Source organism: Centropristis striata, chromosome 12, assembly GCF_030273125.1.
Source record: "Centropristis striata isolate RG_2023a ecotype Rhode Island chromosome 12, C.striata_1.0, whole genome shotgun sequence".
NCBI lineage: Eukaryota > Metazoa > Chordata > Actinopteri > Perciformes > Serranidae > Centropristis > Centropristis striata.
The window spans coordinates 25,387,635-25,404,341 of NC_081528.1; the positions used below are offsets into that span (position 1 = coordinate 25,387,635).

Sequence of the window (16,707 nt, forward strand, 5' to 3'; positions counted from 1 at the left end):
GTTAGTCACAGAGGAGCAGGAGCAGTGTGGGTCCTATTGCTTGCACTGTATGGTTTCGATTAAATTAATAGAATCTGTGTTTACTGGGTCTGTATCAGAGATGTTGACAATATATCGAGAAGTAGGTTTCTGAAGGTTCATGTCAGTCATTTTGCAGCAACACCTGCTGTGAAAAAAGGGTCTGCTGATGCCATTGAGATGTTTGTACCGAGAAACTGTGTTCACAAGTTCAAGAAGCAAATATCTGACAAAACAGGACTCTGGAATTCACAGAGACTCATTTATTACTCAGTAAATGAGTTACAGTAAGATGAACACATACAGCCTAGAGATATGAGAGAATAAAGAGCCTGATCATCTGGTGGCCAAAGATAACTCTGACGAATGCACATAATCAGTTTTACGTTTCACAAAGTTTTTCTCGTCACGACAATGTGTCTTGTGAAGTCTTATGATTGCATTTATTCGTGCTGTTTCTTTCATTGGGAGAAAGATGGGACAGGGCGACAACATTCCCATCATTCACAGCTGAACCTCATATGGAAGAAGAAATATACAGAGACTTGAGATATACTGGGCTTTACATGATGACCACATTTCTGATCGTTTCTATCCGGTCCCACTGTGAATCTGCCTCATTAATTTTCGGTCTTAAATTTAAAGACGTTCAGTATTTCTGACTCTCTCCTTTTTTTTGCTGTTTTCATAATTTCGATCGTCCATCATACAACGATCATCTACAACATTGTTGTTCAGTGCTCTTGATCTAACGCTGATATTGACCCAGCCTCAACTCATGTATTACCATCACATTCAGGCCACGAGTGACCGATTTCCCCAAAAATGATCATGACATTTGTCCTGTAACAGTACCCAATAAGTCATTTAATAACAATAAAGCTTTTCTGACGCTATTGCCAGAATCATCAAAGAAGCTTATATTCCCTCAACTGCAGAACAAAATAAGTGTTAACCTCTTTCTCAAGCTTTAACAACAACAGCTTGCTGTTTTTGTGCCATTATAGAAAAAATAAATAACGGCATTAAAGAGCACATAATATGCTATAACTTATGAGCATTAAGTTTCAATCAATATAGACTTGAAAATGCCTTGAAGTCTAACTGAAGCATGATGTTGTTATCCATTTAGCCGTTAACCTGTCAGCTGTGTTCTTCTTCCAGGCCTCTGGCCCGATCATTTTGAGACTCACTGCTACTGGTGCAGCCAGTTCAAATTACCTTGGCAAAGTACACCAGATAAAACAGCATGATGCCCCTGTGGAGCTCTCTCAAAGCCAAACAGTGAACTAGCTAACTAGCCCATTTATTTGCATAGCAAACATTATACTCACCAGAGAGATTCACATGGCTGCTCATGCAACTCCATGCATGCAATCGCTCGTTAGTATTTGAATAATGGGTGACCTTGTATTATATATATATATATATATATATATATATATAGTAATGTAGTGTAATGTAGTGAATCATGATTAAAAACTTACAATCAACCTTTCATCTGCATTTATCTCTTGGCATTAAAACAGGAAGGAAGTGGTAAATTAGTGAAGTCCATCTCTTTCTTGACTTGAATGGCTGCTAATCTCCAAAAATCCAAAAAATCGTAACTTTTATAGGCCTCTAAAAACAATACCATGAGGTGATCTGCAGCACAAAATACAAGCATATTCCACCCGCCATGCCCGTGCGTTTCTAGCTACGCGTCTCGGTGTGATCGAGGCCCTTGTTGGCTCATTGCGGCATTTCCAAGCACATTACTACCACAGTGGTGTGAAACCATTGGCAGGGCTGTTTATTACACCGCATGCATGCATGTGTCTGCACAAGGCAAACAAAATGGTGACCAACTTTTAAAAAATAAAATCCATTTCACAGTGATCCTAGAGGTGAAAAACTCTTGAGGGTATCTTTAAATTTGCAAGGATGTAATTTGACATGAAATCATTTTTTTGTTTTTGTCGTGTGCAGATGGACATGTCTTTTTTTTCATCCAGATGGTTCCAATTTTTTTTTTTTTTATTCTAGAAATACCTTCAGACAAATTCAAGTGTTGATAAACGAGCTGCTGGGTATGAATGTTACGTTAATACACGAGAGGCCCAAACCTGGGCTTTCCCTCACTGCATGACCTGGTGGACTATGCCTTTCATCTAATAATGGCAAACAAGTGTCTATAACAGTCTTCACCGCAGCTCTTTAACTGTCTGGTCCCAGTGTGTCCGTCTGTCAGTGAGGCAGTTGAGTCTAAAGCCTATAGGCTGATCCTCAACATGTTTTTCTCCATACGCTTTACCCAAACTACGTTTCACTCCCTTAAAAAGCCAAATTCCCAGGAGTAGAAAGAAAAGGGGCACCCGCACATCATTTGAGATGTTACAGATGTTCTTGCTGCTTCATAGTTTAGAATATAATCAGTGATAATGTCTAATTTAGGAAATGTACTGTGGAACATTTCACTGAGTTATTGTCTTTACACCAGATCACAGTGAATTTTAAACAGAAATGTAATCACTCTGAGGCCCTGGAGGCGAGTAGGAACACAGCCTCCCTCCGAATATTGGATTTCAGCCAGTCTATATCATAAACACTCATCTATGGCTTTCATTTGGTCTTAATATAAAGCCAAAGCCGTCTCATTTCTCAAATTCGCAGTTTGTCTTGTTTGATTTCTGATCCTTGTTAATTTATTTCGTGATGCTAATGATGAACTTCCTTTCCCAAGTAGGACATTGACTCCTGTGAAGATGAGAGCTAAGATTAAGCCTTTCATTTTTTAACTGACTAGGCACTGTGTGATTCATTCTCCTCCTCTGAAGATAACTGGAGGAATGAAAGGGGCTATTCAGGGTTTGTTTATGCTTTAGGCCAAGGGTGTGTGTAGTCCACAAATAAGAGGATGGCATACCGCGTCTGTTGTCGACTTTTTTGTTATGTTTTCTCTCTCCTCTGGTGCTCTTAATATTACCACTGCTCACATATATGTTGGTTTTATATAATCTAAATGTCCCTTTTGTGTTGATCCTGGTGATATATGGACATAGGGTTTGTCTAAATTTACCTTGTTTTATTTCTGTGATATAAATGTCCCATATGGATGTGGTGAGAAGACTGATTTGGGACAGTTTGCCTTTTTATACTGTAAATGTGGGTTACATGCTAAAAGAGACCATTTAATGTACTCGTTGAAAGGAGCAGAGAGGCTTCATGGTGTCAGTGTGGGAAAGGAAGTGTGTGAGACTGTGGGCTCCTTTACATAACTGGCCCCTGCCCTCTAAACCAACTGCTGTGGACCACTTGCAAACGAGTTATTGTCTGCTGATATGTTCGTCCCTTTTTCCAACAGCTGGTGTCACGAACATTCCTGTTCTGACCTTGTATGAGTCTCACAAAAGCAGCCCTGCTGTTTGCATACCTTGTTGCTTTCTAATTTGGTTGATCAGCTTGATGGCTTTGTTTTTTCTCACTGAACCCCCTGATATTTTGGTACCCACAGATGCGACTCTGCAACCCCGCCCAGTGGCCAGCAGGCAGTACTACACCCTGCCAAACAATGGGGCAGGTGTGGAGAGAAGAACATCTAACGCTCCAGTCAGCATCAATGTGGAGTCGCCCCGCTTTCACCCCCACGCCAAAGGCAAGAATATCAGGCTGGACGGGCAGCTTCGCCGTGCCACACGCAAGAACAGCTTCTGTAACGGCATCACTTTCATCCACAGGCCTGTCCACCTCTACGAGAAGGTTTGTTTTCAATAGTTTTTTGCACCCCCAAGTCAAGTCAAGTCATTGCTCAGGTCAAGCCAGTCACAAGATATTCTGATGATGTCCCCAGTTTCCACATTTAGATCAGTTAGATTACAGTGGTCAAGGAAAGTTGATATATATATTTATTCAACATTAACAAAAAATATTGAATCCTGCTAATTTTATTTGGGATCAATAACTCCCGAAGACATAATTCACTCTGCATATTGGTGACATCACTGCGAATCATTTGCAGGATCTGTACTGGTTATGGTGTCTGATTGTCTGTCTGCATTTGGTGCAAAAGGAGAAGAAGAGACTCTGGACTGTGATAACTCTGAGCAGCATGCGTGTGAATTAATTACCATAATATGTTTCTAATTTTTTGCCTGATGTTCTAAATAAGTCTCTAGACTTGTCACGAGCTGCTCTTTTGAAAGTTGCTAATAGGATCTTAGAGGAAAAAAAGTCAAGTCCTATCTCATTATTTATCTCTAGCCTAAGTCAAATCTCAAGTCAAGTCTATTATCAGTGTTAGTCAAGCAAGCCTCAATTTTTCAAATTTCAACTCATTTCGAAATTTTAATGAATTATTCCATTCCTTCAGGTGCGGCTTCGCCTGAGTGGCGTGCACACTGGCTGGAGCGGAGCACTACGTTTTGGTTTTACCAGTTTGGACCCCAGTGAACTGGTCGCTACAGACATCCCCAAGTACGCTTGCCCGGACCTGGTGACGCGGCCCGGCTACTGGGCCAAAGCTCTGCCGGAGAGACTGGCTTTGAAGGACAACGTGCTGTCTTTCTGGGCCGATCGCCACGGAAGAGTTTTCTACAGCATCAACGACGGAGAGCCCATCCTCTTCCACTGCGGGCTCAGCATCGGCTGTCCTCTCTGGGCCATCATAGACATCTATGGCATCACTCAGGAAGTCACACTGCTTGGTAAGCACTTTATTATGCTGTTTACTCGCTCTGTGAAATCACCGCTATAATAAAAACTTATTGTTTTTGTCATGACTGCAGCCGAAGCAGAAGCTGACTCATATTCAAAAGGGAAGTGAGAGGAACACATTTCAGAGCCGCATGGCCATGAATCAGTACACAATCCATCATTGCAATTCATATATTCCCAATAAAGTATTGAGTAATGGATCTTTTTGAACTGGAATCGGAGTCAGCTAGAAGGCCATGTATTTTGACCATGGCTTTGGCAACCCCGAAACCTCAGGAACTTATATTTATAGTGTCAACATATTCGCAGCTAATTTAAGCAGCTTCCTGACAGTTCAGAGAGCAGCTGTGGCATGAAGCTCTGCAGCAGCGGCCAATATAGTAGGAGTAGGTAGTAGGGCCTGGGGTGGCTCAATGATCCACTATCTGTGTGACAAAAACTAGTTTGTCTAGGAAAACCAGAACCATAACACATCGAGTGAAACAGGATGTGGACCACAGATCTGAATCCACCCTCTCACTCGAATCCACTCTCCACTCTCTTACTATCACTTTCCTGCACTTTGTCACTTTCTCCCTCTTCCTTCATTTTCATTTCCATCACCCTCTCCCCTGTGGTTCCCTCTCGTACTCACTGGGTGTGTTTATCTTCAGTCTGACAAGAGCTATGGCCATGTTTGGTCAAGGCGGCAGATCCCAGGAGCTTTGGAGGGGCCAGTGCACTCAACTGCTCCAGCATCACTAGAAATAGTAATAAAGGAATGTATCATAAGTCAAAGGGGGGGCTACTAGTGCCAGACTTCTTTATATCAGCCCCTCATATGTAGAGCTGTGCTATGAGCTCTGTGCATGAAGCGTGGCAGTTCAGAGAGCTCTAAAAACGAAGGTTTATTCAAGTTCACACAACAAACATCTCAACAAGAGCAGCACATTAAGGCCTCTCAGATGTTTATTTTAGCTCCCTCATTGGTGGCTGCCCCCTCAAGTCATTTTTTAATGCCTTTTCATTAAATAACTTATTTAGAAGAGACTTTTAAGCACATATAAACACGAGATTGCATTATTCAGGTCTTTCAGTGTGAAGTGTCAGTCGACTAAGAATAAAAAATAAAAAAATTAATTCCTTGTGACCAATAAAAATTAATTTTATTGGTCACAAGGACTGTTCCAAAGTCATGTTTTATTGTATAATTTCTTATCTGCTTGCTGTCAGTCACAGTGGGACAAAGTGATAAATAGCAGTACAGGACTGGATATACAGTAAATATGTTAATAACAAATTTGTAGAAATGGCATGTCATAAATTTCTATAGTATAAAAACATTTGGTGAATTAATCGATTATTCAGAAAATTATTTTAACTACTCGGATAAATTATTATGTGAATATTTGATGTTTTTTTTCTTTCTCTTCTGTGACCATAAGCGGATAGTTTTATAGAGGAATAATCAATTGAGGAAATAATTAGCAGATCAATCTCTAAATTCACTATTAGTTGCAGTGCTATAATATGCCTATTCAAACAACAGCGCTCGTAGAGCAAAACAGACTTCAAAGAGGCAGCATGCAGATGGTATCTCAGCACCCAGATTTTCCTCAGGCAGCATAGAAGAAAAAAGGACAAAAAGAGCAAAAAAGTAGTGATCTTATCTTATTCGGGGCAGTTGATATCATACAATGTCCAAGTCACAAACTTATTTGTTTGTGTTCTCCACCACAGAAAGCACATTTGCTGAGAGTGTGGGATCCAGCTGCCTGAGTGCAGCCCGCCTGAGTGCCTATCTGCCCCAGAGTAGCCATGACTCGGCCAATTACAGCAACAATCAACTGGAGAACAACCAGGCTGCTGCTGCCAAGATGGCCAACCTCCAGCTCAATACCTACACTCAGCTCATCCCCTGCTGCTCCTCCAGCTCTTCCTCCTCTACACCGTCCTCATCTGCCTCGACTGGATTCAGCACCCCGAGGGTGGTCCGGGGCCTTCCTTCCCCGCTGGACAATGACTTGCACTTTCACCCCGTCCGTGGCTCTGATGTAATACTCTCTGCAGACCGATCGGCCGCCTGCATCCACTTTCTGGACAGCAGTCGGACTCTGGTGTTCAGTGACCGGCCGCTGCATGTGGGTGAGACTATGTACGTGGAGGTCGGCCACCTGGGCCTGCCCTACTTTGGGGCTTTGTTGTTTGGTTTAACGTCCTGTGATCCAGCTAGTCTACATGCTGGGGACTTACCGGCGGACCCTGAGGTGCTCCTGGACCGTAAAGAATATTGGGTGGTGCACAGGGGCTTCCCCATGCCTTCCTCCGGAGACGTGCTCAGCTTCAGCCTGTTGCCCAGTGGAGAGGTTCACCACGGGGTGAACGGAGTGGGACGTGGCAGGCTGCTCTGTGTGGACTCCTCTCAGGTCCTGTGGGCCTTTTTCACCCTGCATGGGGCTGTCAACAGACTCAGGATTCTGGGTAAGCTCTATGCATTTACAGCAGCACAGAGATGTGATATTATTAACCAAAATATTCCTGAAGTCTTACATTTTTGTGGAATTATTGTCAAATGATATGAGCCTTTTTACCATCACAAAATACTAACTAAAATACTTCACGCAAAAGTTTTTGATTTTTTGGAAATTACCACTTTCGTGCCAAGAGTTAGATCATAATTTGTCCATTACATAAGGCTACAGCAGGTTGTCTTAGTGTGACCAGGCCGTGGAGAAGGCCTACACAATATTTAATGATTGTAATAATATATTTTATAACAAATGAATAGATAATATTTCATTTAAAGAGTGCTTTCCGGGGTTCTCTTAAAATGCAGTTAAAATAAAGACAAACAATTAAAATCAACAACATTGGCCACACATTAAAAGCAGTTCTGAAGAGGTATATAAGTATTAAAATTAATTTATTTAACTATAAAACATACAATATTTTGTTTGAAATTCAGCAGTTGATGAAATACTACATCTTAATGTTAAAATGGTAGTAAAAATTATTGTGTGTGGCTGTTGGTGGGGGAAAGGTAGTTGGATGCCTGTGCCTTGTATACAAACTACAAGCAATTAGAAGGGCACTTAGAGAGCAGAGAACTCTGCCAAGGTTATGCCCTATCTCACAATGTAAACAAAAGTAAAAAATAATGAGTGTATCCGCTCCATGATTGGAATCCGCTCCAAAATTCAATTGGTTCTTCCTTTGTCCATGCTACACCCTTCCACCAGAAAACCTCCTTGGCAGGGGCAATTCAGTTCACATCGCTTTTACCACTGGCTACGTTAGCTTAGCACAAAGAAACTGTGTCAGACGTGCTGGGAGGCACATGTAGCTCCCTATGGATTGGGCCGGTCTATGGACAGAAATGCGAGTCTAAACAAACTTTGGCATCAACTCTACAAGAAAGCAAATTAACATATTTCCCCAGAATGTCTCATATCTCCTTTTATAATAAAATGATAAATGGACATTACTCTTCAGTAATAATCAGTCTATTCTTGAGTCTAGGCAGCCTCTGCAATTTACTGTTTCCCAGACTAAAGGAATGCAGTTGAGTAGTTTATGTCTGCATGTGTCTGTTCAGTTTAGAGCTGTGACCTATCTGCTCTAGTCCCACTACTCCCACATAAACTCCCACCAGCTCAGGCCCAACAATATTATCCACAGACACTAAAAGAAAATCACTTTATAAAAATGAACCAATACAAATATGCATATCTAATCTGACTGGTTCAGGCTGGTCCGTGTAAGCGTATGGCAACAGTTCAAGCACACTCTATTAAAATGATCCCAACTACACTTTGTCTGAATGGCACCTTTAAAGGCTTTCCATGAGTCTAATCATCTGGGTTTTGTTGATGTGTATTTACGTTTGTGGCACAGGAACACTGCAGTCCAGTCCTCCCTCCACATCCCCCAGCTCTTCTCAGAGCAGCAGTCCAGACGACAGTGACTCAGACCTGGCGTTCAGTGTCAACAGATCCTCCTCTGCCTCTGAATCCTCTCTAGGTAGGTTCCCAAATGTTGACAGCATGCCTGATGCTACAATGTGTAGAAACCCCCCCCCCCAAGGTCACAGCAGGAAGGCTGTGTTTGGCCCTGTTGACACATACATGGGTACTTTCGAAAACGTTTTTTCCTCCTTCATTCTCACAAAAATGCACACAAGCACTGTTTTGAAAAATATCTGTCCAAATGACAATGCAAAAACACAATAAAAGCACCATCAAGAGCGCACCAAACCAACAGATGGGAACATAACTCTTACCCTAAAGCCATGTTGAGAAGAAGAAGATGATGTTGGCCAATCAAAGGCCTGAAATTAAGCTATTACTCGAAGGCTACCTGCTTTCTGACATCTCTGTTATTCAACATAGTCGAGGATGGCAAAAACATGTGCAGTAAAATATGAACTGCACTTGCCAAAAGTCTCAATAGGTGGCGCTCTATGATAGAACATCTTCGTTCTGTCACCAGCGTCATCTGATGTTTTAAAAAATCCCAAATATTTCTGGACTTGACCCTAGAGTCATGGGAAAGACATTACATTACATTATTAGGGATATTCCTCGATGATTTGGTACATAAAAAGTTGTAATGATTAGTCAATTAATCAAATAGTTGATCAAAAGAAATTCAATTGGCAAACATTTTGATTTTTTGCCAATTATTAAGTCATTTTTAAGGTAAAACATCCAAACATTTTCCTGTTTAAGCTTTAAAAATGTGAGCATTTGGTGCTTTTCCTTCTCTTAAGATCATAGTAAAATGAATGTTTTGGTGTTTTTGACTGTTAGTTAGACAAAACAAGATATTTTTATGATGTCGCCTCAGGCTCTGGATGATCATGGTGGACATTGTTATCTGGGAATCCAGAAAATAATCAGCAGATTAATCAGCATGTTTAAGATAACCGTTAGTTAGACTCTAATTTATACTGCCTCTGCTAAAATTAAAGTATTTAGATTTATATTAAGATAAGATAAAATAAGATATTACTTTATTTGTCCTGCAGTGGGAAAATTTTGTTGTCACATCAGCTCAAGGTACAGACCCAAAGATATAGAAGACAGAATAAATAATATAAAAATAAGACATATACATATATTCTTTATATACATTTATGCTATTAAGCATTTATAATTAATGCATATTTTTTGTGTTTGTTTGTTTCCTGAAAGTACTTTGCATTTTCACAGATATTGCACATTGGAGAAAATATATTTTAGCATGTTAAATAGGTTAAATAAGTTGTAGCATGTAGTAGTATGCACATCAATGAATAAATATATTTGAATAATTTGAATTTGAATAATATATTTGATAAGTCGTATTTGACATATATAATATAGAAAAAATACAGAAGGCCTAATGTGGTCGAATGTAAACAGAGATATTTGCTTGGCTTATAAATAAAAAAAACCTCAGAAAAAGACTCAGGAGCAGAATATATAAAGCAACAGTGTCGATATAACAGTCATATTCTTCCCACTGTGTACGTGCATCCACATGAATCTGTTTTCTCTCCTATCCTCTAGTCACCGCTCCCAGCTCCCCTCTCAGTCCTCCCGTCTCTCCCACACTCACCGCCTCAGAACTGCCCCCTGCTGGAAAAAACGGAGAATGCACCATTTGCTTCGACCAGGACGTGGACACAGTCATCTACACCTGTGGACACATGTGTCTGTGCAACGACTGCGGGCTGAAGCTGAAGAGACAGATTAACGCTTGCTGTCCGATATGCAGGAGGCCTATCAAAGATGTTATCAAAACATATCGGCCCTGATCGTGAGGATTTTCACATATAGGTGCTGTGACTTTGGCTGCTGGGTGCTGCCTGTGTCTCCTTCTCAGGCTCGATTGGATACATCAGAGATTAGCCACACCAGGACATAATTGTGCCTATATTTCCATTTTATATGGGTAAATAATTTCTGGAGGGAGACGATGCTCTTCATACGCAGAACTGTGATGGAGTTCTCTTTAATACATTGACTGCTACATGAGCTCCTATGTTTTGGCTCACAAATAAGAGATGAATCATGTGCTCCTGTTTTATATTTTCAATGTGGTGTCTCTTATGTCACATGTATTTGCTGAGCAGAAAAGCCTGCTGTGAATATTTTGTCCTTTTCTCATCGTCCTAGATTTGTGTGCTTCCGCGGAATATGTGGACAGTAGTCTATGACTTCTAGTGCCTTAGATTTTTGTCACATTGTGTGTCCAAGTAATTATGCTAAAAATCTTAGCCATATTTTCAATGTACAGTACTGAAAGGTTGATGATGAAAAAGGCACAGATATAGAATTTATGCAATCAAAGGTGTAATAGTATGTCGAGTAAGTGGAAAGATGGTGTGTGTTCAGTGGCGTGATGTAAGAAAGGTGTGTTTGGAAAGTTGAAAATCTGGTTTTGCACTTTGAGAGATTAATAAAAGTGGACTGAGTGTGATTAAACTGTGTAGTTTTAGAGATTTCTCCATCACAATCACTTTTATTTAGCCTTCACATCCTTTATTTTCCACCTGAGAGGGACACACATCCTGGTCTAAAAATCAGGCATATAGTGTGTATTGTAGGTTATTAAATTCAAAAACATGCAACAACAGTTAATATTCCTTTTCTTTATAAGGAGTAAAATGAAAATATATTAATTTCATCATTAAAGCCTTAGGTATAAACCAACTTTTGAGTGCCAACACAATATTCTTGCAGAAAATATTATGAATTACTGATTCCACATGTGTTTTTCTTGTAAAATATCAACTATTTTCTTTATGAAATTTGAATAGAATATCAGTCACAAAAATCTTTTCTAAAACATGGGCTGTGTTTTCTTTAAATCTGTTGAAGATGCTGTAAGTAAAGTAAAGATTAGTGTTGGAATGTAACTACCTACATTTACTCAAGTACTGCATTTAAGTATTATTTATAGGTACCTATACTTGAGCATTTCCATTTTATGTAATTTTATACTTTTAATTGTGTACTTTTTACTCCACTATGTTTAGCTGCCAGCTTTAGTTACTTTTCAGGTCAAGATTTAACATGAAAAAAGGTGTCAATTTAAAGTTATTAGACATTTATTAATTTAACCTCAAAACAGTATAGAAGTCATAGTGAGCCCTATCTTTATAAAAACATATATTCTGCTTACATAAATGCATCAATTATAATAAAAATCTAATAATATATTTAGAATATATAAAACAATCTGAGTGGGTCCATTCTGCATAATGAGAACTTTTACTTTTGATACTTTAAGAACATTTTGATGCTGATAGTTTTATACTTTTACTTAAGTAATTTTTAATGCAGGACTTTTACTTGTAGTGGAGTAATTTCACAGTGTGGTATTAATACTTTTACTGAAGTTAAACATCTGAATACTTTTTCCATCACTGGTAAAGATTTAGTCATATACCACTTTTTAAATCAAACAAAGAAATGTATAAATAAATACAAATAAATTGCAATAAAACACAATGAGACCAAACTCAAACTTGACTGTCTTTGAGTATTTCAGGTCAAGGCTCAATTTGAAACCCAACTTTTAAGGATGCAAAATCCTGGAAACTCTTAGAATAGAAATCGGAACATCTTTAATTACATGACAAGTGCGCAAATCTCAACTGACGAAGAAGTTCATGCGATGTGATAAAAAGTTCCAAAATAGCTGCTAAATGGACCATGAGGTGAGACTGAAGGTATTTTCACATTCCTTATTGATTCTATAAAGCACATATAACATTATGAATTTGAGGGAAGAGCACAGGTGAAACACATCTAGCCAACAATGGCTCAGTTCCACTCAGTGTCCCAGTTAGCCATGACACAGAGCCAGCATGCACAATACGAGGACCCTGGAGCCAGCTCACTGAGGAATGCAGTTGTTTGCAATGTCATTATTACACCTGCGCTTTTCCTGCCATGCATAAATGTCTGCTTTATCATAATGATGGTACAGGAGGGGAGGATACATGGCTAAGGTTTAAACCCCAGCGAAAGGTGAATGTATGTCGGTGGTGGAAAATTGTAAAATTACTTCACTAAAAGTAAAAGTCCTGCATTCAAAATTTACTGAAGTAAAAGTACAAAAGTATCAGAATCAAAATGTACTTAAAATATCAAAAGTAATAATACTCATTTTGCAGAATGACCCCACTCAGATTTTTACATTTATTCCAAATATATTATTAGATTATTATTATTAATTATGAATTTATGTAGGCGCTTTAATTTTGTAAAGACAGGGCTCATTTGAATTACTTAATATACTGTTAAGGTATAAGGTTTAATTTAAAAAATGTCAAATCACTTTTAATTGATCACGTTTTTATGTTAAATCTCAACCTGAAAAGTAACTAAAGCTGTCAGCAAGTATAACGTAACATAAAATGGAAATACTCATAAGAACAAAAACATGAAAATTGTACTGAAGTACAGTACTTGAGTAAATCTACTTAGTTACATTCCACCACTGGTGTATGTTAAACTAATGGTAACATTTATCAGGTGACTATGGCCTCTATAGGATGTTAATGTTTCTCTGGCTTTGTTGGTATGTAGAAATGTTTTTTTGCTAATATATTAGCCATAAGCTACTAGGTCACTGGGAGTTTTTCTGCCTCTTTTTTGCAGAAAAATCCCAAGTACAGTTGTAACACAGTTAATATTATATCAAGAAGCAGTTGTTTTTCTCAGTTAAAGTTAAAGACCAAACAGAGCTTCAGAGCGGTTTGACTCATTCAGTGCAAAATAATAGTTGTTAATTTTTTGGCCAGCATTACTGCAGGCACATCTGTGGTTCTGAGAAATTTTCATCAAAACAGTGTCACGATGGGCTTCAGGCCCCCCAAAACCAACATTGAATAAAGCTATAAAGAATTTATCTGTGGTGGCCGGACACGGCACTATCTGACTTAGGTCAATTTTTCAGTGTCATGTTACAGTTATCATTACTTTCGCATCAAAATTGTGACTTGTTGAAATCCATGATGCGTTTCCAACTTGTCAGAAACAGAAGTAGAAACATTGGCCCACTGTTTTCCTAGCTGCAACCTTGAAAAATGAACCTGAAGCGGAAGCTACAGTTCCTTGAAAGGTCACCTGAGGCTGGCTTCAAAAGTGAGTCAATCCCCATAGACCACATATTAAAATGGCCAACTTTACAACAGAAATAAACATGTTTATAGACTTGCACAAAACATTTTTTATCTCTATGGATAATTTCTGTGAGGGTAGTGAAATTTTACATAACTCATCCAAACTCATCTTAAATTGTAATTAGGCTAAAGTTATGCATAATGTCCTCAAAGGGCGTGGACGCTTTGAGTGACAGATGTGTCAGGTGGTGTGTTTCAGCAAGCAGGAATCATTCAGACCTCCGCTCACCCACATGCTGCATCTTTGCATCAGCCGGGAGGGAGAAGGAGTCATGTCATGCCAAGAAGGCAACGGCCAGAGTCATCACTGAGCCTCACAATGGCTCTTCAAACCTATTGGTGACGTCACTGAGACTCCAATCATGGTTTCACGGTTAATGGTTCTGATAGATTAGGCGCCTTTGTTGTAATCAAGGGTGTGTTTATGTCTCCATTTCCCAAAGACCCTTCTGTTGAGTTATATAATATCTATCCCTGAGGCTCTTGGTTGTCTTGGTGTAATATTTTCTGTATCCCAAAGACAAACAGTGCTTGTGTGAACTGAAACACACAGTTAACTTGACACACACTCACACTGACAGACAGGAAAGCTTTTTTTCCTCATAATAAAAGTGATTAAACTGTGTGTTGTGTCAAGAGTGTAATTTGAATTTCATAATTTGAGGAAGTTACTTCATTATAATTCCTTGTAGATAGCTATGTATAATTAATGAGCTGCCAAACTGAAAAAGTTTTGGAAAATTGTGCAGCATCTTTCCAGAGGTCAACATGCTCCCTATTTCAGAAACCATAACTAGAAGGTAGGTTCAAAAATATCTTCAAAATGACCCAATATCTTCAACTTTTGAAAGATGAAAACTTTTACAGACGATAAGATTATCCAAGCACAAGTTGTTCTTTTTCAATCATAAGCACTTTTTTTTATTGAGCCTGTGCAGATGCTTATTTTCCACATTTAGAGACACACTCTTGATCTTGTTATGAGGAAGCATCAGGCTTAATGAAGTGCAGTCTCTGTTACAGGATATTGAATTTCCTTTTCCATTTGCAGGGACCATTTCGTTCTTTTTTAATAGAAATGTTGATAGGATGATGTAATGTATTACAATTGACAATTGATTTAAAAAGTTGTGTAACTGACTTGAAACTAGCTTTCATGGATACATAGGGCTACTTTGCTTGAGAGAGTACCACCTTATAGTTAGTTAATTAAGTCAAATTTAAACTATATGGCTTCATCTTCTCAACTGGGGCGATCATGTCAACAATATGTGGCAGTGTGGCAGTTTGATATTTAAATTCATCATTTAAATGGGTTCATAATGTCAGAGTTCTGGGTCTATAGAGGATTCAATGTACTGTATACAGTGGTGAAATGTAACTAAGTACATTTACCCAAGTAATGTATTTAAGTACAATTTTGTAAACTTGTACTTTACTTGAGTATTTCCATTTTATGTAACTTTGTGCTTCTACTTCACTACATTTTGAGGCAAATATTGTACTTTTTACTCCACTACATTTAGCTGACAGCTTTAGTTATTTTTCAGGTCAAGATTTAACATGAAACACATGATAAATTTAAAGTTATTAGAGGTTGTTTTTTTTTAAACAAACCTCATAACAATATATTAGGTAGCTAAAATGAGCCCTACCTTGATAAATTAAAATGTTATGTTTTGTTTTGCTCATTGATCCCCCTGTGTTTCAGTTTAGTACATCTATAGAAAATAGCAAAAACGTCAAAATTATTGTCTGAGACACAAGAGACTAGCACTGACCTGTTGTTTCAAAACAATGGACAGTCCTGTTTGTTGCGTGTAGGTTTGGTTATGTCCAGAGTACTGAGACAGAAAGACCGAAAGACAGAGAAAGAACACATCACTTTGTTTGCTTTATTAATCTGCTTGTTGTTCATGGATTTAAAAAGAACTATTTTACTGAAACGGAGACAGAAAAATGGACAAATAGACAGACAGTAAGACATTAAGACAGAGGCAGAACACATCGCTTAGTTTGGTTTATTATTCTGCTTGTTGTTTATTGATTTCAAAAGAACTTTTACTCTAATTAGATTGAACCCCATGGTAGCAATGTACAGACAGAAGAGAAAAAAGAAGAGACAGTCAACAGATAAAGACAGTGATTTGCAAACTTCAAGCAGCAGATTCTATGTGTCTCCCCCTGCTGGATTGATGGAGAATTGTTCATAAATTAAAATAAATATTTAAGCGCTCTGGTAGTGAATCTGCAGCTCAATCCAAGATGATGGTTTATTCATCTATGTTTTACTACTACTACTACTAATAATAATAATAATATTAGTGACACATATTATGTATTACATTCTTCTCAACAACGTAACTGAGTGCTTTGTGAAAATTTAATAAAACCAGACAAATACAATATGACAAGGCAGATAAGATGAGAATTAGACCAAAGCGGAAAGATAACAGAGAGGAAGTAAAGATAACAGAATCAATAAGATTAAAAAGCAGTACAAATGAAAGCATATATCAAACATTTTTGAAAGCTGTCAGAAAGATCAAATAAAAGTGTCTGAGTTCAGTAGGCAAACATACAGTGGAGGCTCCTGATAGCATAAACCAAAGAAATCACTCTTTGTCACAAACCATGACCTGGGGGTACCCGGCAGGACTCCAGTGGTTAATCTTACTAAGAAAACTGATTGAAAGCCACATGGGTTATTTCCAAGTTTTTTTTTTTCAGTGTTCCAATAAAATGTTGTTTAGGATATGTAAGGTATGTTGAACCACTTGGATAAGGTTGAGAAAAGACTGTGATCATGGTTACATTTTTCAGAAGACTGCACTGACTCT

General features: G+C 38.5%; 1 protein-coding gene across 2 annotated transcripts in view; it reads left to right on the top strand.

The window, feature by feature from the left end:
• The window catches only part of neurl1b (neuralized E3 ubiquitin protein ligase 1B), a 33,493-nt gene extending 22,542 nt beyond the window's left edge, over positions 1-10,951 (top strand). For both annotated transcript variants that reach the window (XM_059345822.1, XM_059345823.1), the window contains exons 2-6: positions 3,515-3,759; positions 4,370-4,703; positions 6,433-7,173; positions 8,587-8,712; positions 10,242-10,951. In XM_059345822.1, the coding sequence (XP_059201805.1) occupies positions 3,515-3,759; positions 4,370-4,703; positions 6,433-7,173; positions 8,587-8,712; positions 10,242-10,489 (1,694 nt within the window). In that variant the 3' untranslated portion in view covers positions 10,490-10,951. The remainder of the gene's footprint in view (positions 1-3,514; positions 3,760-4,369; positions 4,704-6,432; positions 7,174-8,586; positions 8,713-10,241) is intronic.
• The last annotated feature ends 5,756 nt before the right edge of the window (positions 10,952-16,707 follow it).